The sequence below is a fragment of the Vulpes vulpes genome, chromosome 12 (genome assembly GCF_048418805.1).
Source record: "Vulpes vulpes isolate BD-2025 chromosome 12, VulVul3, whole genome shotgun sequence".
Classification (NCBI taxonomy): domain Eukaryota; kingdom Metazoa; phylum Chordata; class Mammalia; order Carnivora; family Canidae; genus Vulpes; species Vulpes vulpes.
Window position 1 is genome coordinate 181591369 of NC_132791.1, and position 25038 is coordinate 181616406.

The 25038-nt window shown below is 38.3% G+C and overlaps 1 protein-coding gene and 2 pseudogenes across 1 annotated transcript in view; 2 read left to right on the top strand and 1 right to left on the bottom strand.

Moving 5' to 3' along the window:
* Positions 1-211: 211 nt before the first annotated feature.
* CYB5B (cytochrome b5 type B) overlaps positions 212-25038 on the bottom strand; it is a 37805-nt gene continuing 12978 nt past the window's right edge. The window contains exons 2-5 of the mRNA XM_026011585.2: positions 19499-19627; positions 18971-19000; positions 8057-8085; positions 212-3947 (exon numbers count right to left, since the gene is read on the bottom strand). Of these exons, the coding sequence (XP_025867370.2) occupies positions 3857-3947; positions 8057-8085; positions 18971-19000; positions 19499-19627 (279 nt within the window). The 3' untranslated portion in view covers positions 212-3856. The remainder of the gene's footprint in view (positions 3948-8056; positions 8086-18970; positions 19001-19498; positions 19628-25038) is intronic.
* LOC140594806 (large ribosomal subunit protein eL43-like) lies at positions 9090-9368 on the top strand (annotated as a pseudogene).
* On the top strand, positions 22027-23335 carry LOC112929510 (ER membrane protein complex subunit 3 pseudogene; annotated as a pseudogene).

Below are 25038 nucleotides of genomic sequence, written 5' to 3' on the forward strand. Positions count from 1 at the left end.
TTCTCAACTGAGCAACTAACTTCAAAGAAAGAGCAGCAGAAGGAGTACTAAAGAACCACAAAACTCTCCATAAACTTACACCAAATACAACATTAGCACAGATACAGGTAACTTTCATGCTTCTCAATTTCTTTTCTTCCAGAACACCCTAGGATTACAGAGCCAACACTTCTGCTTTAAAAAAAAAATTAATAACTGTAGTCAGGGCAAGAAAAGGAAAACAGTATCTTTATTGTGTGTAGTTCTAACAAACATTCACTGTGTGCACATTCCAGCAGAAAGAGACAAAGATCTTTGTTCCAAATATGCTGAAATAAAATAGGTAAACAAACTCCATTATTGAATACACAAAAAGGAATGTTAATATTACTCGTTCACAGTTGAGGGTGAAGTAAAAAAGAAAGGAGGTTAAATAGTCATAATATTTTGTCCAACGAGCACATGTAGACTATAGGTACAGAAGAGCAGCTCCTAAACCTTATGAGTAAGATGCTAGATATTGGGTAGGTAACTTGACAAATACCTCTCTGCTTTCTGGAACCTCCCTCTGAAATCACCCCCACAAATTCCAAACCAGGCCCTTTCAGAGAACAACAGCCAAATGTGAACTAAACTCCCCATTACTCTTGTGATATCTGGCAACAGAATGAGATGGTTTAAAAAAAAAAAAAAGTCAATCTCTTGTTGAGACAAGACACGTCTGAATCTATTTCTCCCAGGGAAGGAAGTAATGAAGGTTAATATTTCTGCATTTCAATCTCCTAAATGGAATTTAATCAGATAGGTATCACTTGAGACTTGAAGCATGAGATACCATAAGTAATGATACACCTGGCCTATAAGTATAAAGCCTTTCTCATTGCTTCACATCGGAACTAAAGGAGTATAAACTCAACAATGCTCTTGTCTAACAACATATGCGTTTATGGCAACTGCTAAAAGAACTTTACAGGCTCAAATTAAAGGTTCCAATGGATTTTTGTTTCTGTTTAAGAGGTTACATAAGAATTAAACACAGTTTCAACTTTGTCCCTACCACTTTCTTGTCTTTACAAATGTGGAGGTATTTAGAAACCAAAACCAGTGACCAAGGGGCAGCGCTAGGAAATTTTGGAGACCTGGTACTAATATCCCCATTTGGGCGGCACACGTTTTCCCTCCTCTCCTTTGTGATCTCCAGCCATCATGTGTACAGTGTGGTGTACGGCAGTAGCTAGTTCTCCTTGGGAACAAACAACCCACCACCCCAGAGACCAACTCTCAGGGGCCAATGGGGACTGGCTCCACTTGCTCTCCAAAGGGGTTTTCATGACCTACCAAAGTTGAGACTGTTACGAGAATTTGAGTCTACCTCTTAAAATAAGTCCTTTTTGATAGACTTGGCTAACATACTCTATTACTTTACTGTTTACAAAAATCTCTGCAAATTCACACACCAGCTCTACCTTTTGCCTGGCTGTTCGTGCAGGCAGCAGAATAGCAGTAAATGGACCCCAAAGTGGTTTTTATAATACAAAGTGACATCAGTAGTAGATCAAAAGAAGCCCTGGGTATTGGACGGATTTCATGGATGGTAGAGACAAAGTCTGAAAATCTTTTCCTCTGGCTCTAAGTAAAAACAAGTCCAGATATAAACAGGAAAAGACAAGCAATTTTAAATAGAAAAACATACCTTTTGTGTTGGTGTTTACCTTAAAAATATTTTTTTAAAAAAACCACCAATTTTACTTAAGACTATCACTCTTTAACATTTCTTATAAGCCAGATGTTTTTCATTTAATTTTGGAGACTGCCAACATACTTTTAATTGATCCAAGTTATCTGCTGGCTTAGTTTCAGCCTGAATGTTCCCCTTCCAGGTCCTCAATACTCCTTTGTTCTTCATTTCATTTCTACCCCAATGTGGCCCATGTAATCATGCAGCTTAATTATTATAGCAATTATATCCCAATTCTTATTCAAAGCAACCCTTCCTTATGTCTTCAAGTGGGAGGAGCATCATAGTCACACCACTTTTCTTACATAATACCCAAAGTTTTTTTTCAATAAATTGTCTAAAAGTGGCATCTGATACAAAATATTTTCTAAAGATAAAAGTTTGACTATTCCCATATCCCTGATATATAAAAGTCTGCCAAAAAATCCCCTACAATTTCTCCATAATATCATGTCCGAGTGTTCAAATATAAGGTTAATATTATTTTGATGAATTCTGAATTCACTCTACTGCAGGACCTGTGCTGAACCTTTTTAAAAATAGTTTCCATGGGCGGACGCTGCTTTGCAGGGCACTTTCCTGTCTTGTCAACGCCATGGCAAGCTGGCGGGGGGAGGGCTGCTGCAGAGAGGAGATACTGAGCAGTGCCCATGGACCTTCTAGAACCAAACTGCTCCTTGCTGCATAGAACAATGGCTCAGAAGCAAACTGGGATTCCTTAAAAGATGGGGAGAAAAATCACCACAGTTGTGTTGGCATAAAACAGCCCATATGCTGTCTCCTCAGGTGCTTCCACAGAGAAAAAGAGGTGAAGTCAAGCCAGAGAAATTCCTGAACTAAGAAGAAACACTAACATAATTCTAAATAATGACCTACTCTTCAATTAAACATTCATCTAAGGAACAAAACTACTAGTTGGTTTTGGGTTCCCACCCCCACCAATGGAAAAACAGCAAAACCACAAATTAGAACCATGGAGGTAAAATAGGGATGAAATAGAAAACATTCTGTTGTCATGCTCTCCCCCTTTCGAATGCCACTTGACTGTGGAAGTTATTTTACTGGGGCTAACAGAAGATCAAATACTGTGTCTTTGATCAAGCTGGGCTCTCTTGCTTTTATAAGCAAGAAAAAATTCACTAAGCAATAAATAAAAAAAGCAGGAAAACCCCTGGTAAAGTTCTACAGATAGAATTATAAATTTGTCCCTCACCAATAAAAGACAATTGGAGGGAATAGAAAGAAGATGGCTAGAAAGCAGTGCCACACCAAAGCAGAGCATGACATCTTCAGAAAAGAGAGAAAAAAAAAAGAAAAAGAATGAAGTCTTTGGTGCTCTTCCTAAACTCCCGTCCTCAAGTAGTGTCTTCAATATTTTGCAAAAGAGGACTAGGAGTTCACCCTATCACCCCAATTCATCTCTCTCCCCCTCCTTCTCTCTCTCTCTACTCCCAAGAAATACAAGGGAAGCATGGTTCTGTCCAGCACCACTTGGCGGACTTGGGCGATGACAAGGGCTATCTGCTCCATGAACTTATTAGCAGGGAGGACAGAAGTTCATGGCCCTTCCTAGTTCTAACAAACATAAACAAGGAACAAGATCATTTGGCAGTTGTGTTTTAAGTCATAGGTGTGCAATTTTACTTCATTAATTAAGACCTTTATGATAAATAATAGAATTAAGTCAGAACTAAATATATATATACATATATATATTTACTTCAAAGAAAAATGATAAAAGGAAAGCTTCAAAACCAGAGTGTGTTGCCCTGTTAAGAATGTCGAATGTGCATTCAAAAATTGAAAAGCAGGCATTTTTACCAAAGGGCAATGTCACTAGGACATCTGGGATTGTAATTATAAAACGAAGTTGGGAAACGCAAAGGGGCTGGTGGAAGCCAGCAGAGAGAGGGGCCACTGGCAGGGACACAGAACAATGAGCAGGTACTTTGGGAATAAGGCTCTGGGAAGTGAAGGGCTCTGGCCCCAGGTCTGGGGTGGATGTCCGGCCAACCATTTGGGCTCCAAAGGGGAAGCACATACTCCGCAGGATTCAAGAAGAGGGCATCGCTCGGCCTCCAAACAAGTCTCTAGCTCACACTCCCAATGGATATGCTTTCCAACTTCCACACAGTCTCCTCAGGATGATTTGCTTTCCGACGTGTAGTAACGGTACAGGAAACCTAAGACAATGGCGCCTATGATGGGCAAAATCCAATACGACCAGCAACTAGAAGTGGGGGGAAAGCAAAGAAGCCATGAACACCTGATACCAAACATTTGCTACCTTTCAACATGTACATTTTAATATTTCTTATAAGCAAAGAATTTTGATTTACTCTGGGGAGTTTAACTGCTTTTATCACCCAAGTAGCAGGAAAAAAATAAAAATTTGGATTGGCACGATACTAATTTTTAAAAGAATAAAAAACAATATATAGTATGACACTAAAAATATACACATATGTACACACCTCTTTATATGTTTTTACAAAGACAAGTAGTGGTTATTTTTGGGTTACAAGATTGTGGATGGCTTCAATTTTTCCTCTTTGTGCTTTGTTTTTATATATTCTACAACTGACATTCTTAAGCAAGAAAAAAGCCACCGTTTTATAGATATAATTATAAATTTAGAAACAATATCATCAAATACAACTATTGGCAATGTTACATCTGTCTCAGGTAGATTTTCTAAATTTAATCCTCACAACAACCCTATGAAATAGTTGCTACTATTACTCTCATATACGTAGAGAATACAAGCATCACACACAAAATCACAAAGCAAAGGGAGTCAACCAGTCTGATCCCAGATCCATCCTCTTAATCTCTAGTTAAGTTTGGACACTAACAAGGATATATATCGACACCGAACACATTGAAAAGTAAAATAAATGGCAGGTGGCTTAAGAAAAATTGGGGTGCCTGAGTAACTCTGTCGGTTAAGCAACTGACTTAGTTTTGGCCCAGGTCATGATCTAGGGGTCGTGGGATCGAGCCCTAATTGAGCCTGCTTGAGATTATCTCTCTCCCTCTTCCTCCTGCTTGAAAACAAATAAATAAATCTTAAAAAAAAAAAAAAGTTAAATAAAGTTAAATAAATGGCAGTTGGCTTGAGAAGTCCTTCCTGTAAGAGACTTTCCTTGGAAATTTTGGAATAAGTTGTCACTCTTCTTAAAACAATTCTTCCCTGGGGCGCCTGGGTGATTTAGTTGGTAAAGTGTCTGCCTTTGGCTCTGGTCATGATCCCGGGGTCCTGGGATCGAGCCCCGCACTGGGCTCCCTGCTCAGTGGGAAGCCTGCATCTCCCTCTCACTCTGTGTGCACACACACTCTCTCTCTCTTTCTCTTAAATAAATAAATAAAAATAAAATCTTTAAAAAACCAACAATAATTCTTCCCTAATAAAGCTCCTTAGCACTGGTGGTCTTAAAGTGTAATTTCTCCATGATCCAAATGACCTGCATGCCCTTCTACTAAGACATGTCCAGCCTTAGTATTAAAAGGTTGTGAAGCCAATAAAACCAGCTAAGGTTCAATAATAAAAGTGATTCTCCTTGCCTAAACATGCCCAGCACTTTGTACATACATACTTTGTATGGCTGAAAGCTGTTCCAGAGAAGTTTAGAATGTCAGCCAAGTAGCTTTGTGTAAAGAAAAAGAAAGCAAGCAAATTGGCATGTACAACAGCAATACTGCACATGGGAACTGTGAAGTAACGTCCCCATAAAGGTAATCAATTCAGATTATCTTGGAGAACAACCACAAGAGACAAAAGAGCTTGAAGGTAAGGTCCTTAAGAAAACTCCAAAAAGAAATTCTTCAGTACAAAAGACTGAGAATGGTCGACCACCAGCCCTCATACAATCCTCTGTAATACTTGTCACTGAGACAGAAGCAGAGGAAATGGATTTACGCTGCACCAAAAGAATTTTAGATTCAAGAGAAACTTCCTGGCCACGAGACAGAACGTCTCTTGGAGATCTGCTCACGTTACTGCATGCAGTTGTGACTCATTTGTCTTTACTGCTTTGTAGTATTCCGCTTTATGAATATACCAGAATTTTATGATATAACAGAATGGATTCATTTTAAATTTTTTATTAGTTTATTAATTTATTAATTTATTGATTGGATTCACTCATTTTATTAAGGAATGGTTATTTGGGTTGTTTACAAGATTTCACTATCTTAAATAACGCTGTTATGAACATTCTAGTGTTTCCTGGTATACCTGAGCACTCATTTCTCTCAAGTATATCCCTAGAAATGGAATTTCTGGATAAAAAATTATTCATATTGTCAAATTTACTAGATAACATCAAATTGTTTTCCAAAGTGATTGTACCCACTTATGGTACCCTAAGAGGGCCTAAGAACCTTAGTGGTTCAATTCCTCAAAAACATCCTCTTATTTGTAGAATTTTTAATTTTTGCTAATCTTGTAGCTGTGAAATATACTTTATGATTTTGTTTTATTATTTTTAAAGATTTTATTTATTTGAGAGAGAGAGTGAGTGTGTGTGAACTCAAGCAGGAACAGAAGGAGAAGGAAAGAACCTCAAGCAGAGTCTGTACTGAGCGTGGAGCTGATATGGGGCTCAATCTCACGACTCTGAGGCCATAACCTGAGCAGAAACCAAGAGGTGGACACTTAATCAACTGAGCCACCTGGAGACCCTACCTTATGATTTTAATTTTCACCTCTCTGATAACAAATGAAATCAAACCTTTGTTTCATGTGCCTATATTTGGGTTTCCTCTTCTGCGAAGTGCTTAAGTCTTTTTCCCATATTCTATGAAATTATTTTTAACTGATTTGTAGGAATTCTTATGTATTCTGCATAATAATTCTTTTTTTGAAGATGCATTTATTTATTTCAGAGAGAGAGAGCAAGCACAAGTACATGAGTAGGGGGATGGGCAGAGGGAGAGAATCTCAAGCAGACTCCCTGTTGAATGTGGAGCCTGATGCAAGGTTCGATCTCATGACACATGAGACCATGGCCTAAGCTAAAACCAAGTCAGATGCTTAACTGACTGAGACACCCAGGCGCCCCTGCATAATTCTGAATGAGTGTTATGTGTAGCCTAAGCCCATTGCAAGTTTATGGCTTATGTTTTCAAATTCTTTATGGAGTATTTGGCTGAGCATAAGACCTTAATATTAAGGAAAGTCAACTTATTAATAGTTTTCTCTAAGTTTAAATATTTTAAATTCTCTGTCCTACACCTCAAATAAAAAAGAGGGAATACTTTTGTGGGGGGAAAAAACATCACGTTTTCTCTCTCTCTCTGAAACACTTTAAGTAGGATCTCAGAAAGATAGAAGAGTTCTATAAAATCTCTATAAAGATTTTTTACAAGCCACGGATTCCAGAGTTATCTCAAGTACCTTTAAGGGATGGCAAATGTATACCTTTCAGAGTTCATACTACTGTATTACAAAAACCATGGCAAGGGCTATTTATAAGTAAACCTTTGAAAAAAAAAATCCCTAAATACACATGCAATACATATATTTTCCTTTCTATAAAATGCAATAATAGCACCCCCCCCCCCTTAGATGGTTGTGAGGATTAAATGAGATTAAGTTTTAAGTGAAAGATGCAGAGCTGGGCTGAGCTACAGAGCTTGACTTCACAGTAGTTACTTGTCCATGCATCGGCCATTCACCCAACATGACTCCAATTTATGTTACAACATGACTTAAAAATTATGTAAGGCATGAACTTTTGAGATTACTCAAAATGACTGCAACTGCCAAAACTTAATTTTGCTAATAGTAAGGAACTACTGAATTTGCAGTAAATTTGGCCCCTCTAAAATTAATTGTTAAACTGTACTTTCTAAAAATTGAGATATAGCTAACATATACTTGAAACACAGTAACACAATATTGCATTCATTTTAGGTGTACAACACAGTAATTTAATAAGTTTATACTTATGCTTTGCTCACCACAAGTGTAGTTACCATATGTCACCATACAACACTCAAAATACCCTTGACTATATTCCCCAAGCTGTACTTCTTATTCTCAAGTCAAACTGTACTTTTTAAAAATATATTTTATTTATGTATTCATGAGAGACAGAGAGAGGCAGAGACATAGGCAGAGAGAGAAGCAGGCTCCTTGTGATGAGCTCAATGTGGGACTCGATCCCAGGACCCCAGGATCACACGCCCTAAGATGAAGGCAGATGCTCGACCACTGAGCCACCCAGGCGCCCCTCAAACTGTACTCTTAAGTTATGTTATACATGTATATTTACAGAAGAGTCTCTAGCCAGACATTATGTTGAGCATAAGGAAGTCCATTAAGAGTATACTAACCTTTTGCACGTGGCATCTTTCGAAGGGTCCTAAAGAAGACACATATTCAAAAGTTACCAACAAAAACAAAGAAGATTAATAGAATACATAAATCTTCTTAAATGTCTATATAAACTCTGCAACTAATAACACAACTTCATTGTTCATGCAATTTGACATTTATGAATCTAATGTACTGGGAGGACCAAGGACTCTATTTCTGATAACATACTGGTAACTCCCAACTGAAGAACAGGTAAGGAAAGCATAGAAAAATGGCCTAAACTTTCTTATATGAAAAAAAATGTTGTTGACAGAGACTATATTGAAATGAACTAACTGGAGTCACAATAGTATGCCTGGTTCAGCTGGGCTTGCCACTGGCAGTAGCAGACTGTATTTTCTGAAAAAATATACTTAAAAAAAATAAAAACTTGTGACAAACAGATCAACTGTGAAATGCTCTAGAGCATACAGATAATTGTTTTGTGGCTTATAAAAATGAACTGGTTTACTCTCTGAAATCATAATTATGATTAGAAACCCTAGGGCTTATTTAACAATGAAATGGGAAGAATGAAATTAAGGGGGAAAAATACCAAAATAACCTTAAAAACAAAATTTTGGCAATAAAAAGTAATGAACTACTGATCCATGCTTCAACATGGATGAACCTTGAAGACATTTATGCTAAGTGAAAGGAGTTAGGTATAAAACACATCATGTTATACAAATACGATAGAAATCCATTTGTAAGAAAGGTTTGGCACAGGCAAATCTAGAGGATCTGTGGTTTCCTAGGGCTGTCAGGGCAGCAGGAGAAGAATATGCGGAGGGAAAGGGCATGGCTGCTAATGGTATGGGGTTTCTTTCTGGAGTGATGAAAATGTTCCAAAATTGTGATTATGGTGGCACATTTCTATGAATATACTAAACTCCCCTGACTGGCATATCTTAAATAGGTAAATTGGATGGTTTGTGAATTTTATCTTATAAAGCTGTTATTAAAATTTTCAAATCCAGCTCTCTGGGCTCGGCCCTGGCTGGGAGCGACATGGCCAAATGCACCAAGAAGGTAGGAATTGTGGGTAAATACGGGACCCGATATGGGGCCTCCCTCAGAAGGATGGTGAAGAAGATTGAGATTAGCCAGCACACCAAGTACACCTGCTCCTTCTGTGGCAAGACCAAGATGAAAAGGTGAGCATTGGGCATCCGGCACTGTGGCTCCTGCATGAAGACCATGGCCGGTGGTGCCTGGACCTACAACACCACTTCTGCTGTCACAGTAAAGTCTGCCATCAGAAGACTGAAGGAGTTGAAAGACCAGTAGAGGCTCTGCCATTTGAAACATTCCTAGCCTATAATAAATGGGTTAATTTATATAATAAAATTACTTGGGCTTGTTGTTAAAAATTTTTTTTTTCAAATCCAATTTAAGTAAATATTCAATGAAGTTCTTGAGTCCATTAATTAAGCTAGATACACAAAAGGCCTGCTAACTTACTGCCAGAGGACAAACCCATTAGCATAGGTTACTGCTGCCCAAAATTATCCTCTTTGTCATTATGGAGAAGTATGTGAAGGTGTGAACACGAATAACAACTCTGTTAAACCACAATTTTCAGTAATCTCCAAGAATTTCCAAAAACCCTACATACTGGTCTAGACAGAGGTTGTGAAATGAGTTTTAATTTCATATATCCGAAACACTGCCATGCAAATGAATACATGCCCTAAACTCGAAAGACATTAGCCCACAGGCAAATAAAACTTTTAATAAAAAGTTTCAGATAAACGGGGATCCCTGGGTGGCGCAGTGGTTTAGCACCTGCCTTTGGCCCAGGGCGCGATCCTGAAGACCCGGGATCGAATCCCACCTCGGGCTCCCGGTGCATGGAGCCTGCTTCTCCCTCTGCCTGTGTCTCTGCCTCTCTCTCTCTGTGTGTGTGTGGCTATCATAAATAAAAAAAATTAAAAAAAAAAAAAAGTTTCAGATAAACCACATTAAAATACTACTATACTTCTTCGCGACCTTGATGATTACTGCTACCCAGGACATTTCTACTAGAATATCATGAGTCGGGTTAATTAAAATGTGTCACAAGTCAATCTTTGAGAAATACAGCAAATGTTTTATAAATTTGAAAGGTGATGGTTGTCGTAGTTATGGTAGTATGGGTATCAGATTAATTTCTAACATTGTCTTTTAAAAGATCCCACTATAGTAGCCATGAAATAACTGAATTCCATCAAGAAAATATCCATGGTCTTTTATGCCTTATCCACATATATACCAATGATTTTAGAACAAAAAAATGTACAGTCAGTATTTTAAAAACAGAGATAATCTGAAAGGCTTACATGAAAGCGTTATGGACTAATATATGTATTATGTTTAACCTGTAATCATAGTAAAAGCCAAAGTTCATATAACTAGATTCTCTAGATTTCAAAACTCTAGCCTCTTTTACAAATTAAAACCTGGTATGTGTGCTAACTGGAGTGAACCTCAGGAAACAACTAAAGTGAACAATGCAGGAAGCAACTGAGAAAAGAAAGAAAGACCAGAGAGATCAAAATATGCTCCAACTGTAAAAGTTTCTAATAAGCAATAAAAAAATTTAAATATAGTTTTTTTTTTTTTAAACTAAGTACCTCAATTCCTGTTTTAAGATCATTTCAGCCCTAGAGGCAAAAAGGCCAACTTCCCTACCGCTGAAGGAAAGAGAAGAGAAAAAAGTGGACCCTCTCTTTAGGACACTGACAGCCAAGTAAATGCCAAACTACAGCAACTCCATTTTTAATCAACCATAATGAAAGAGTTGTTTAAGGCACTGCTCTTAGAAGCCAAGTACCTCAGCCAAGTTTGGAAATAAGCCAAGTAAGTTATTTTTAATTTAACAAAACTAAAAAGAAGGTTTTGTTAACACAAAACCTTCATTCACCCCCACTCTGCTGTTCTCTCTATGCTCAGCTCCCCAATTCTCATTTCCACTCCAAAGCTCTGTGCTCAATCTAATGGATGCTTAAGTGAAATTCCTACAGTTTATGATTGACTTTAACCTACCCTTTTGTGTGTTCAGGCATATCTGGCTGGTTATATCCTTGCCCACATTTTAATTTACATGCAAGATTTTTGGTCAGGAGAACAGGAACTGCTCAATCTTTGGCATGGAAAGCTGTAATTGCAATACTATATGATTTTAGTTATAAGAGAGCAGATCAAATCCAGAGTTCTTCTACCAAAAGCCTTACCAAGTAATTAATATGCATGTTTCTGGAATACACTTCCAAACAACTAATTGTTTTAAGTCTAATTGCGATTTTAGCTCAAAATTAACAAAAATGAACTGTTTGAATAAATTGGTTTTTTAGGTTCAAAGTTCATTAAGACTTAATTTCTTCATCAAATAAATAAATAAATACATATATACATTCATACATACACGAAACATGGACTCTGTAGGATAAAAGGAAATATTTCATAATATGAGTTGCCTTTTTATTAAGCTGCTCATTAAGTGAAACTGTCTATTGTCTTCAAGTTCAACGCTAAATCAATTCCCTCATTTATACAAATGAAAGGCTCAGATAAACTCTCGTTCTAAAGCCATATTTAATTAACTCAACACAATTTTCTGACCCAAGGGCATTTTAGCAAAATCTGTAATAGCAGCCTTCTAAAGGATAAAGAGAAGGAAACGCTATTTTCCATGTTTGGAAAGACTGGAGGAACGCTTACCCATATGTAGAGTTTTCTATCTTGCACCTGGTATACAGAGATATGCTCTTCTAGACACTATTCCAAGAGGCACTGTACTGTGTGGACTCTCTTTGATATGGTTAAGAGAATGACAAAGAAATATAGTAATTGGCAAATGTATAGGAAGGGATTTGGGGGTCAGTGGGCATGGTTTCACTATGAAAACCGTTTTTTCTTTTTTTTTTCTTTTTTTTTCATATTTCTTTTTTTTTTTTTAATTTTTATTTATTTATGATAGTCACAGAGAGAGAGAGAGAGAGAGAGAGGCAAAGACATAGGCAGAGTGAGTAGCAGGCTCCATGCACCGGGAGCCTGATGTGGGATTCGATCCCGGGTCTCCAGGATCGCGCCCTGGGCCAAAGGCAAGCGCCAAACCGCTGCGCCACCCAGGGATCCCTGAAAACCGTTTTTTAAAAAACATGAGAAACACAAGCTAAGGAATAGTGTACTCTGTCATCAGGACATTCACATAGGAAACAATGCACCAGAATTATTATTATAATGCATTAAATTATACAGATAGGGCATTTTTAAAGTGAATCTTCAGCCTAAACAGGTTTAAACAGAAGGGAAATCTATTGTAAGGTGTAGAAGGAGATTTGGCGGGGGGGGGGGGGGGGGGGGGCTTATGTTTTAATTCCTAAATTAGATGCTTGCTATTCCAAGAGGATTCCAAGTATTTAGAGTTGGAAAAAGTGGATTTTTAGCCACATGACAACTTTGGTGAAGCTAATGAGTATTTGGGTGGTCCAACAGTTTTTGCAGCTTTTTATTTAGAACACTTTGGTTTCTATGTGGCCAGTAACTTATGAAAAACAACTCTGGAACTTTTGGTTTCAAACTCTACTAGAAAGGATTTTTCTCCCGTAACACAATGGACTTTATGGTATGAACTGTCACAATATGAATTTCAGCATTAATTTCTTAAAATCTAAAAAGTTTGACTTGAAAATTGAAATACATGATTGAAATATTTGAAATACATGATTGAAATACATGATTTTAACATTTTATAGTCCCAACTATGACATGGCCATGTATGGATCTTGAGGACAGCCTTTTCAAGAAGCTCCTAAGTATTAACACTTATGTTTTGTAAAGTACATATCATCCCTAGAGGCAGCCCAGTCAAGTGAAAAATATTTCCCTGCATATAAAGGCAAAATTCAAAGATGAAAAACACCCTTTAAGACAAATTTCTGTACAACTCTCTTGAGAACCCACTGTGATATCATATTTAAGACATCACTGAAGAAAAAAATTCAACATTCAGAGTAATTTCCATTGGGACCAAGGAGTGAAAAACTTGTTCTAACACTAGAGGGCTGATTTGAAAAAAGATGTTACCTTATCCCCTTCTAACACCTTTTGCAAAACTACGCACTATTTCTAAATAAAGCATTATGAGAGAACATTAATCCTTGAAATGCCTCAGCAATGGGCATTTTGTTTTTCAAGAGGGATTTTGCCATTACATTCTATGCTTTATTTCAAAATATTAATGTTTCAAAAATGAAATGTTAAACAAAATCAGGAACAATGAATCAACCATGCAAAATTATTTGGTTAAAGAGCAATTAGTACTCATCTAAAGGGCATCTACATAACCATTCCAAACTTAAATAAACTAGGTTTTATGTATGACAGGAATATTAAACAATACTTTGAAGGAAATTTTTGGTATGATGCAACTAAGTAATTATATTACATAATTATAAACAATGTATTCTTTTTAGTTTCTCTCCCATAAAACAGAAGGTAAGCTGAATGTTATATATGTGTACCGGAAAATTGTTATATAACAAAAGTCAGTAGCATCAGTAAGAAAAAAATGTATCTGCTTTTATTTTTTATTTTTTTAAATATTTTATTTATTCATGAGAGACACAGAGAGAGAGAGAGAGAGAGAGAGAGAGGCAGAGACACAGACAGAGGGAGAAACAGGCTCCATGCAGGAAGCCCATCACGAGACTCGATCCTGGGTCTCCAGAACCATGTCCTGGACTGAAGGTGGTGCTAAACGGCTGAGCCACCCGGGATGCCTATATTTGCTTTTAAATGCAACTTATAGATTGCTTCTAACATACATGGAATTTACTAGATTTCAAAAGTTAAAATTTTTATTATTTATTTATTTATTTTTAAAGATTTTATTTATTCATTCATGACAGACAGAGAGAGAGAGAGGCAGAGACACAGGCAGAGAGAGAAGCAGGCTCCATGCAGGGAGCCCAATGTGGGACTTAATCCCAGGACTTCAGGACCATGCCCTGAGCCGAAGGCAGGCACTAAACTGCTGAGCCACCCAGGGATACCCAAAAGTTAAAATTTTTAAGTTAAAATATGAAGTTTAAATAACATGCTAAGCCTTTACGGAGATAATCTTATTTGGTTTTTATTTATTTATTTTTAAAGATTTTATGTATTTACTTGAGAGAGAGAGAGAGCAAGTAACAAAAAGAACGGGGTGGGGGGCAGCAGGCAGAGAGAGATAGAAGCAGACTCCCCACTGAGCAGAGAGCCAGATGCAGGGCTCCATCCCAGGACCCTGGGACCACGACTGGACCCCAAACTGAAGGTAGATGCTCAATTAAATAAGCCACCTAGGTGCTCCACAATCTTATTTGTGTGTTGTTTTTTTTTTTTTTTTTAAGATAGTCACACAGAGAGAAATAGAGAGGCAGAGACACAAGCAGAGGGAGAAGCAGGCTCCATGCACCAGGAGCCTGATGTGGGACTCGATCCAGGGTCTCCAGGATCGCGCCCCCGGCCAAAGGCAGGCACCAAACCGCTGCATCACGCAGGGATCCTCTTATTTGTTTTTTTTTTTTTTAAAGATGTATTTATTTATTTATTCAAAGAGAGCGAAGAGAGAGGCAGAGACACAGGCAGAGGGAGAAGCAGGCTCCATGCAGGAAGCCAGATGTGGGACTCGAACCTGGGTCTCCAGAATCACAACCCAGGCTGCAGGCGGCGCTAAACCACTGCGCCACCAGGGCCTGCCTGATTTGTTTTTTAAAAACAAGTAAGAGGGGCAGCCCCGGTGGTACAGCGGTTTGGCGCTGCCTGCAGCCCGGGGTGTGATCCTGGGGACCAGGGATAGAGTCCCACATTGGGCTCCCTGCATGGAGCCTACTTCTCCCTCTGCTTGTGTCTCTGCCTCTCTCTCTGTGTGTCTATGAATAAATAAAATCTTTAAAAAAATAAAAAATAAAATAAAATAAAAAACATATCAAATCCTGTTACGTACAGCAAATGACATCTCATCAAAATTCTTGTCTATGGAATACTGTTAAAGAACAATCACTGGGGATCCCTGGGTGGCACAGCGGTTTGGCGCCTGCCTTTGGCCCAGGGCGCGATCCTGGAGACCCGGGATCGAGTCCCACATCGGGCTCCCGGTGCATGGAGCCTGCTTCTCCCTCTGCCTGTGTCTCTACCTCTCTCTCTCTTCTCTCTCTCTCCGTGTGACTATCATTAAAAAAAAAAAAACAAAAACAATCACTAATTGCACTGTATGGTAAGTAATTCAAATTTAAATAAAGATTTGAAAAAAATTAATCGGGTTTCTTGTAGAAAAAAAAGAACAATCATTATGATGAAATTTTTAAGTAAAAATAAGGCACAGAACAGTATTGTGATTTTTTAAGGAAGGGATGGTTGATTGGCCTATCAATGGACTGATCAATGGATCGATATGTCCGTCCACCTATTTATATTTATGAATGCACAGAATCTCTTGAGAAGAATAAACAAGAAAATGGTAGCTGGTTACCTCTGGGGAGGAGGAACTGGGAGACTGAGAGTTGGAGATGGAAGGAAGTCATTTTATATGTATAATAAAAAATATATATAGTTATATATACTTATACATTTAATATATAATTTATATTATATATCATCTTTATATCAGTATATATTATATTTATTATATAATCATATAAATATATGCATGTTACTTATATAAAATTACACATATAAAAGTATACTTTTTTGCACTATTTCAGTTTTTTTGCCATCATGTATTACCCATTCAAAAATTTAAATGGGGGGCACCTGGGTGGCTCAGTGGTTGAGCTCAGGTCATGATTCCAGGGTCCTGGAATGGAGTTCCGTGTCAGGCTCCCTGTTCAGGGGGGAATCCACTTCTCCCTCTCCCTCCGCCCTCCCCCACAATTCACACTCGCTCTCTCTTGCTTTATCTCAAATAAATAAATAAATAATTTAAAAACATTTTAATGGGATAATGGTCAGGTTACTGAGTCTATTCATTGTAATGATATTTTAAGCAGCTGAATTGCTACCTAGATAATATCTGTTGAAGAAATGAATGAAACGGTACTGACTACTTTTATTAGGTTAGCATGCATATGTACCTCATCTCAACTGCCAGCAGCTCAGTTAACCTACAGGTGAACCCACCATCAAGGGAGAGACCTCGGGGACAGCAAATGGATCTAGGTTACTCACAGTACAGCAGACAGGCAGGCAAAATGGCACAGGAAATACCAAGTGTTTCTAAGGGGAGTTTCACAATGCAAAGCAGACCAAAAAAATGTTAAGTAGGAATGGAAGCCTGATGTTTCTCAGCATGGGGACTATTGCAGGGAGGAAGAGATTCACTGAGACAAAAAGGTTTTTAATTCTAGACCGTTAGCTAGGACTGAAGAGGTGAGAAAAACATCTGTTGCCAGATCTATAGTTTCTACGCTTGTACTTTTTAGTTTTGTAATATTTCAGGGCCTTGGACCTCAGGCATTATCAGTCGAACAAGAAAACAATGGGTGATTATCAATTATTTAGATGTTGTAGCAGAAGCAGTATGAAAGGTAGTTGCAAAAAAACTGGGGAAACGTTCCTGATTTAGACTCTCCAATAGCAGATATCTGGATGGCTTTTTTCTTTTTTTTTTTTAATTTTGCGGGGAGGGGTGTCCTTGCAGGCAGGGAAGAGATGGGAAATTGTCGGGGGAGGAGAGAAGTGGAGAAATGAAAGAAGGGAGAAGGGAAGGGAAATGAAAACTGTCCCCTGAGGCAGAAGATACCTCTTAATTAGGCTTAAAAAAAAAAAAAAATACACACTTCTTTGTAGAGGTTTAGGAAGCCTTAGCCAAAAGCAAGTATTAATGAAATGAATTTTTACATCCAATTTTTCCACATGCTTCATGGTGAGTGAAGAAAAATTAAGAAAAGAGACAGCTACATCATAGATACAGAAGTACTTATTTAAAATCTTTGTAAGAAATAAGTCTGAGGAACCAGGACTTTCTTCCTGGAACTGAAATCAGGTTGGAATCTAGCTTTATGAAAACCTATGTGGATGGCCTTGAAATTTTTCCCAAAGGTTTTCCTTGCCTGATATGCCTTAAGTACAGCAATGTGACTGGAAACACTCTATAATGTACTCTCCACTTAATAAAGACTGTCCTCGGGTACAACAGACAGGCGGACAACAGCTCTGAATATACTGCCTTTAGTTTATACCAGGCACACCAAACTATATTTGAAAACATCTAAATTAATGCAGAATTCAGTGAGTTAAAAGAGTTTCTTTTTCTGAATTTCTTACCAAAAGTCCAAGACTCAACAGATTTCATTTAGCTGAGACATCTCTAACTCATTCTTTGCTCTACAGGGTAGACAGTGCTTTCTACAGAAGAGAATTTAAGTTTTCCAAGTTTTCCAATGAAAAGATGGGCACATCATTTAGCAAAAAGTCTGGCGCATGGCTACCTGGGTTGCGTCAAAAGCATATTCCCAAATCCCACCTCCAGAGATTATGAATCAGTAGTAGTGGAAGCCTAGGGAACAGACATTTCGGAAAGAGCCCAGGGATTCCAACACAGGTGGCTCAAGGGACAGAATTTGAAAAACTCCGCTCTCCATTCCTAAGAATGGTCCTCACCATATATTCAACTACCAAGGAAGAAAAATAGCAACAAGAAGCAATTGTAGACTTTTAGACAATTATAATTCCAAAATTTTTTCCTATTATTTTAATAAAGGTGCTTTCATGATTGTTGTAGGTTATGACTCCTAGATACTAGGTATATCACTTGTACAAATGGGAATATCCCTTGAATTCAATGTTTACTTTAACTGAGACCAATGTTTTCCACATGTTTGATATACTCAGCAAGGCCACATGCAGCTCAAACTTTACCTTTGTTACACGTGCCAGAGAGGGAAGACAGACCCACAGTGGTCATGAAGCATTTAAAGGAATCATTTCATCCCCCGCTTCAGGAACAATTCAACAAATCAGAGTAGCAGAGTGGAGCAAGATGGAAGAGATTATTTCCACAAACACTCTGGATTGCAGAGCAACAGACGGCAGACACTGTCAAGCAATCTCGAGTCGAAAGAACTCTATGTCTGGGCAGACTTTAACTGTCGTATCAAACATGTTTGTGATTCCAGCTCAGTGAGGAAAGAGAAGCAAGATGCTCAAAGGAGGAAAAGCTGCTACCATGAAGCTCTAGTAGCAACTAAACTGCTGTCCCTTGAAGTGAAAGGGTAACCTGACAGCTCTCTGAAGGCGGAAGTCAAGAAAAGCAGGAAGTAATAACGGAAAGGAACAGCCCCACTTGTGGGAAGCTAAAAGGCTTTCCTATTTTGTTCCTGGTATGTTATGCGGTACGCGTTAAGGTTTTCAAATATTTAATCTTTTGTTTTTGCTGTATCACTGAGTAAGTAAAATGGGTACAGGCCTATTTGAGCCCATACGATGAAAGGATTAAATCTGAGTAAAAGGGGCAGAAAGGCCATTCTAATCAATTACTTCAATCTAACTCCTGAGCTTTTTAAGTGAAAATCAACTTTCCAATTATTTTTCCAACACAGAATTATTATCACCTGCACTATTTAATATAAGAATAAGAAATACTTTTTCTACAACTGAACCCATAAACTAATTTCTTTCAAAACCATACAAGGCATGGCTTTCTTTTTTTTTCCAAGCAAATAGAAGCATAAACAAAATGCTTCCTACTGTTCAAGACTTAGCTATTTTCTTTTTTCCTAAGATGGCACGGAGTCCAAATTCCTGAAAAATAGGATTTTTGCTTGGAAGAAAAGTAAACACTTCTGTTGTTAAGATAATTTTTTAAAAAGCCATTCTATTTGAGTAAATAGAAATATAAACACCAAGAGAAACAAGTGACTTCTTACCTTGCTACCACTTTCAGGTTTAAGGTCATCCTGTTAAAAAAGGAAAACAAATAATATTCTAAGTCATATCCAAACGAATTCTCACTCGGTGCACTATGTGCTTGTTTCTAACCTTAGACCGTGAGACTACATTCTGGGAATAGAGAATTCTCTGAGAGACGTCAAGGTCTGTAGAAGGATAGATGCTCCCCCACCCCCAACTCTGAGCCTATCAGGGTCCCCTGTCTATAGTTACCACCTGTAGCAAGGAACTTTCAAGAACAACCAAATCATCATTTTAGCCCAAGATGTAATTGTATTACAAAAATCAATTTTAAAAAATTCCCAAAACCATTTCCCTTCACATTTCTGATACTACCGGTGTTGCTTTCCACACAAGAAGCTGTATTTCAGCAGAGCAAATCAAGCAAAATGATTGGGAGGATATGTAGCCTGATGGCTGGGTTGAATGAATTTCCATTTTAATACTGCATTCCCCCTTGTTGTGTTCTGTGGCTGTTCAGCACGCCTCGTTCAGTTGGTTCTTACCGGATGCACATCACCAATATAGTACTGCTTTAGCATTTCTCTGGCATCAGAGGAGTGGCCTACATCTTCAAAGCTTTCACTCGCATCTGCACCAGCTTGTTCCAGCAGGACCTCTTCTCCTCCAGGATGCTACAAAGAAAAGGTATTTGCTGAACACAGGGTCCTCTGAAAAGCAAACTAATAGAAGTTATTTTCCCCTCTTCTGCTCCTTTTTTCTCTTTTCTTCCTTTAATGGGAGCCATGGGACAAACTGACATTGTATGCCACCTGACGGGATGCAATGGGAAGAACATAACATGTGATATTCATACCAAAAAAATGTATATTCTTCATGTAGTTGTGAGGAAATCTAGGACAATAGCAAAGGGAGATTCAGCAAAAATGACTGGCCTATGCTCACCCAAAAAATCAAGGTCACAAAAGCTAAGGAAAGACTGAAGAACAGTTCCAGGTTGAAGGAGGCTAGCAAGACAGGACAACTGGGAACAATGTGTGCTCCTGGCTTGACTCTCTTTGGCAACATTATCGAGATGGCTACAGAAACCCGGATGGAGACTCTGGTCAAAGAATAGATGGAATTGTTTATTCTATTCTTGCAACTTCTAAGTTGGAAATGGTTTCAAAATAAAAAGTTAAGTAAGTGGTACCAAAATAACCGCCTCTATACCTAGGAAGTAGATTACATCTATAACTGACAAACTATATGACCCTGGGCAAGTTACTAAGAAACTAAGAGGTAACTTTTCTTCCTTGTTTATAAAATGGAGGTAACAGGAAGTTCCTATCTTAACTACTATTGTATCAAATGAGATAAGGATATGAAATATTTTGTACTCAGGAAGAGAGGAGAAAGGTGTAACTTCTATAATATGCTACCACCTGTGACTTAAAAGCAGATACATATATGTGTAATACACACGCATAAAATCTCTCTGAAAACAATGAAAAGGACCTGAGGGCTGGGAGACATAAGGTAGAAGGAACATTTTTCACTGCAGACCCTCTTGAAATAGTGTTACCAAGTAAAGTACTACCTATTGAGAAAAGATTTTAAAATTACCTTTATCACAGTCTCTGACTTAAACATTCAATGAATATTTACTTAAAATGAGCAAACTAAGAATTTACATTTTATGACATATCCAAATCTGTATTTTTAAAATATCAAGTAATCCTTTTAAGGAGTTACTTTTTACAACAACCTTTTAAGCAGGAATAATATTATCATCCTTATTTTAAATAGATGTTGTTTATTGGGGGGAGCAAGCAGGGAGAGGGACAGAGGGGGAAGGAGAAAGGGAGACAGCTTCTGAATGAAGCAAACTCCTTGCTAACAACGCAGAGCTCGATCTCACAACCGTGAAGTCATGACCTGAGCCAAAACCAACAGCCAGAAGCTTAACCAACTGAGCGAGCCACCCAGGTGCCCCCATCCTTATTTTAAAGGTGAATTCAACTGAAACTTGCCTATGAGGCTCCCTGAGGACAAGGATAACTTCTATATTTCTCTCCTAAAAGATCTTTGTCCAGTGAGTGGGTCTCTCCTTCTAGTACTTAAACATGCTGTTTTCAAGCAAAATGGTGGCTCTTTTTTTCTTTTTCCTTTCCTTTCCTTTCCTTTTTTCCTTTCTTTTCTTTCTTTTCCTTTCTTTTCTTTCTTTTCCTTTCTTTTCTTTCTTTTCTTTCCTTTTCTTTCTTTTCTTTTCTTTTCTTTCTTTTTTTTTTGTGGCTGTTTCCCACCACTCATCTGTCACTCCAACTGAGCTTTCTCAGCCATGGTAAGCTTTGGAATTGTGTCCCAATGTGCTCTATATATACCTCAACTATGGACGATGGTTTTTCCTTATGATATGTCCCAACTATTATGTTGCCTTTCAAAGCAAAAGGATAACAAAATCTCTTAACAGCTTGAGATATTTCAGGAAATGGTTGAATTTATGACTTCTTCACTGCTCTTTCTACAACTACCCATCTCTCACCACTTATAAATAAATAAGAAAGTGCCACACTTGGGGTGCCCAGGTGGCTCAGTCCATTAAGTGCCAACTCTTGACTTCGGCTCAGGTTGTGATCTTAGGGTTGTGAGTTCAAGCCCTGTATGAAGAGGGATTCTGCTTGAGATTCTCTCCCTTTGCCCTCTCAACTCCCTTCTCACACACTTTCACTCTTTCAAATAAATAAAATCTTTAAAAAAATAAAATAAGGAGATCCCTGGGTGGCTCAGTGGTTTAGCGCCTGCCTTCGGCCCAGTGCATGGTCCTGGGGTCCCGGGATCGAGTCCCACATCGGGCTGCACAGAGCCTGCTTCTGCCTCTGCCTGTGTCTCTGCCTGTCTCTCTTTCTGTGTCTCTCATGAATAAATAAACAAATAAAATCTTTAAAAAATAAAATATAAAATAAAATGGCAGCCCAGCTGAAGGCAGCACACTACGCCGGAGGACAGCACAGCCAGGGCCAGTCCTAGGCAAAGGTAATGCCCAGGCTGAGGGCCTGGCCTGTGACCCTGACTAGGCTGGCTCTCAATAAAGATGGTGGGAGGAGCTCTGGGCTGGCCCAGTCAGTAGAGCTTGCAACTCTTGATCTCAGGGTTGTGAATTCAAGCTCCATATTGGATGTGGAGATTACATAAAAATAAAATCTTGGGAGGCCTGGGTGGCTCAGTGGTTGAGCATCTGCCTTCCGCTCAGGGTGTGATCCCGAAGTTCCAGGATGGAACTTCAGATGCTATCTTGCATCAGGCTTCCTGCGAAAAGCCTGCCTCTCCCTCTGCCTGTGTCTCTGCCTCTCTTGCTGTGCCTCTTATGAATAAATAAATTCTTTTTAAAAAATAAATAAAAATAAAAATAAAATCTTTAGAGGCTCCTGGGTGGCTCAGTTAAGCATCTGACTCTTGATTTCAGCTCAAGTCACAATCTCAGGGTTGTAAGATCTCCCCATTCCGGTTCCACACTGAGCATAAAGCCTGCTTATGATTCTCTCCCCCTCTGTCCTTCCACAATTCTCTCTCTAAAGAAATAAAATAAAATCTTAAAAAAAAAAAAAAAAAAAAAAGGGCAAGAGCTGCAACTTAACTCCAATGTGAGTCTCTGGGTTGTCCCGCCCTGTTCATCATCATGCTCTCTGTGGGCATGATTCACCACTGTGTCCATCCTGCTGTAGAGTGACAAGCAGCTCACCCAGGGGCAAGTATTTGACAGCTGAAGTCCTAATTCAAAGCACAGTCCTCAGGAAAATGGAAATTATAGTCCCAAACAGTCCTTGACGTGAAAATACTACTTCCGACAATCCAAAGGCTGGATTTTCAAAAAAACAACAAAAACAAACAAACAAAAAGAACGAAAAGGAAAACAGTATTACCTTCTCTTATGATTGATCCCACTACGCTTATAGACATGATGAAAGGGAATTTAACAAATGTCTTCCCTGATTCCTTCTAGTGAATGGATAAACATAACATGCTCAGGCTTTGTTACAACCAGAGTCCTATTTCCACTGACCTTGTTTTAAGCATATGCTATAGCAAAGAATTCAACTACTCTCATTAGCTGTGTCCTGGTGAATTTTACATCCTGGTACATCTATGTATTGGGCTTCGGAGCATTTATTCTCTCATTTTGGGCCAAGAGAAAGCTGATGACCAATCCAGAATAATCCAGGCAGATGACTAGAGCAGCCATGGCCATGTCCACAGACTGCAACAAAGCCTTCAAGGCCAAGTGGAAGGTTCTGGAGCCATTGGGTCACCAGTGAGCACTTGATGATGTCAAAGAGCTCATGGCCAAAGATCTCCACTTTGAAGGGATGTTCAAAAAAGAATTATAGATCTCCATTTATTGAAGCAGGGATTAGCTCTGTTGGGAACACAGTGTAGCCCTTAATCTTGTAAGATGTTTGAACTGGGCCTCTCAGAATAAAAAGGAGAACATGTGAGCTTGTGGACGTGCAGCAAGGATCATTCTTGTCTGAGCCAGGTTCCCCTTCATGTTTGAAAGTGGAGGAAATGATTGTGTTCAGGGTGACTTACAGGGAAAGAACTATTTTTAAAATGTTTAAAAATTTCCTTCTGGTTGACAATAGAAATAAAAGGCAGAGCAAGGGGAAACTCAAGCCTGTAATAATATATAAAAACTTAGCAAAAATTCAATCTTTGGAAGTAACTTTGCCAATTATAATATGTACAATTAGCCTGACATCTAAGCCAAAGTAAACTCCTGTTTCTTCGGATCCAAATGCCCTACATTTTTACATCTAATTTATGTGCTGGTGTTTTAATAATTTCCTTTACAAAAGTAATAATTTTTATTAATAAAAATTTACTATGTATAAGCAAAACAAATATCTCTGTATTGTTTATTTTGAACCTACAGTATGACATAAAGAGCAAATGTATAGAAATTTCCTTCAAATAAGTTATTTTTCAGAGTGAATACTCAGTGTTAGGATAGACTTAACAAACCTTCTATGTCGCTTAAAACTGTCCAGGGAAAATTGGTGACCCTACACACTGCTGGATTCTCAAATGCCTTAAAGAATGATCACCTATAGGCTAACTAATGGGATATTCTTCACATGTAGTTCAGAATATATCAAGTCAACTGAAAAAAAATCAACAGCTCTGTACTGTAATATGGTGACTCAACTGTACTAAAGAGCCAGTTATTCTGGAAAAGAGTTTACATACCATTATAAGAAGGTGGAGAGGGCAACTGCTGGCAGATACATAGAAAAAAGTTGCCCAGGAATAATCATCTGGGTTAAATGTCCTAGGGAAGTGGCAGGGTGCCACTTCTGTATCAAGAGGTAAATGTAATTTGCATGTTGAGTACTGTAATCAAAAGTGAGTGACTCAACTCTATAAATTAAACCACATTGTTTTTTCTTTAAAAGACAAATCAGTTTTATAGAAGTAAAACTGAGGAGGTCAGAATAAGATCTGTGGAACCAATTAATGTCAAAATCCTGGTTGTGGTATTGTACTATGGCTTTTTTTTTTTTTTTTAAGACTTTCTTTCTTTGAGAGCACACGAGCAGAGGGAGTGGTTGTATAGGGAGCCTGACATGGGGCTTAATCCCAGGACCCCAGGATTGTGACCTGGGTTTCAGAAGGGTAGATACTTAACTGACTGAGCCACCCAGGTGTCCCTGTAATATGGTTTTGCAAAATGTTACCATTGGGGGAAATGGGTAAAAGGTACAAGGGACCTATTATTTTTTTACAAGTACATACGAATCTACAATTATTTCAACAAAATTTTCAATTAAAAAATCAAATTGAGGGGCACCTGGGTGGCTCAGTCAGTTAAGCATCTGTCTTTGGCTCAGGTCATAATCTCAGGGTCCTGGGATAAAGCCCTGTGTCAGGCTCCCCACTCAGTGGGGAGTGTGCTCTCTCTTACTCTCCCCACTCAGTGGGGAGTGTGCTCTCTCTTACTCTGTCTCTCAAATAAATAAAATCTTAAAAAAAAAAAAATCAAATTGAATTCCCTAAGTATATACCCCCCAAAAATGTATATAGATATATGTACTTATATACACACACA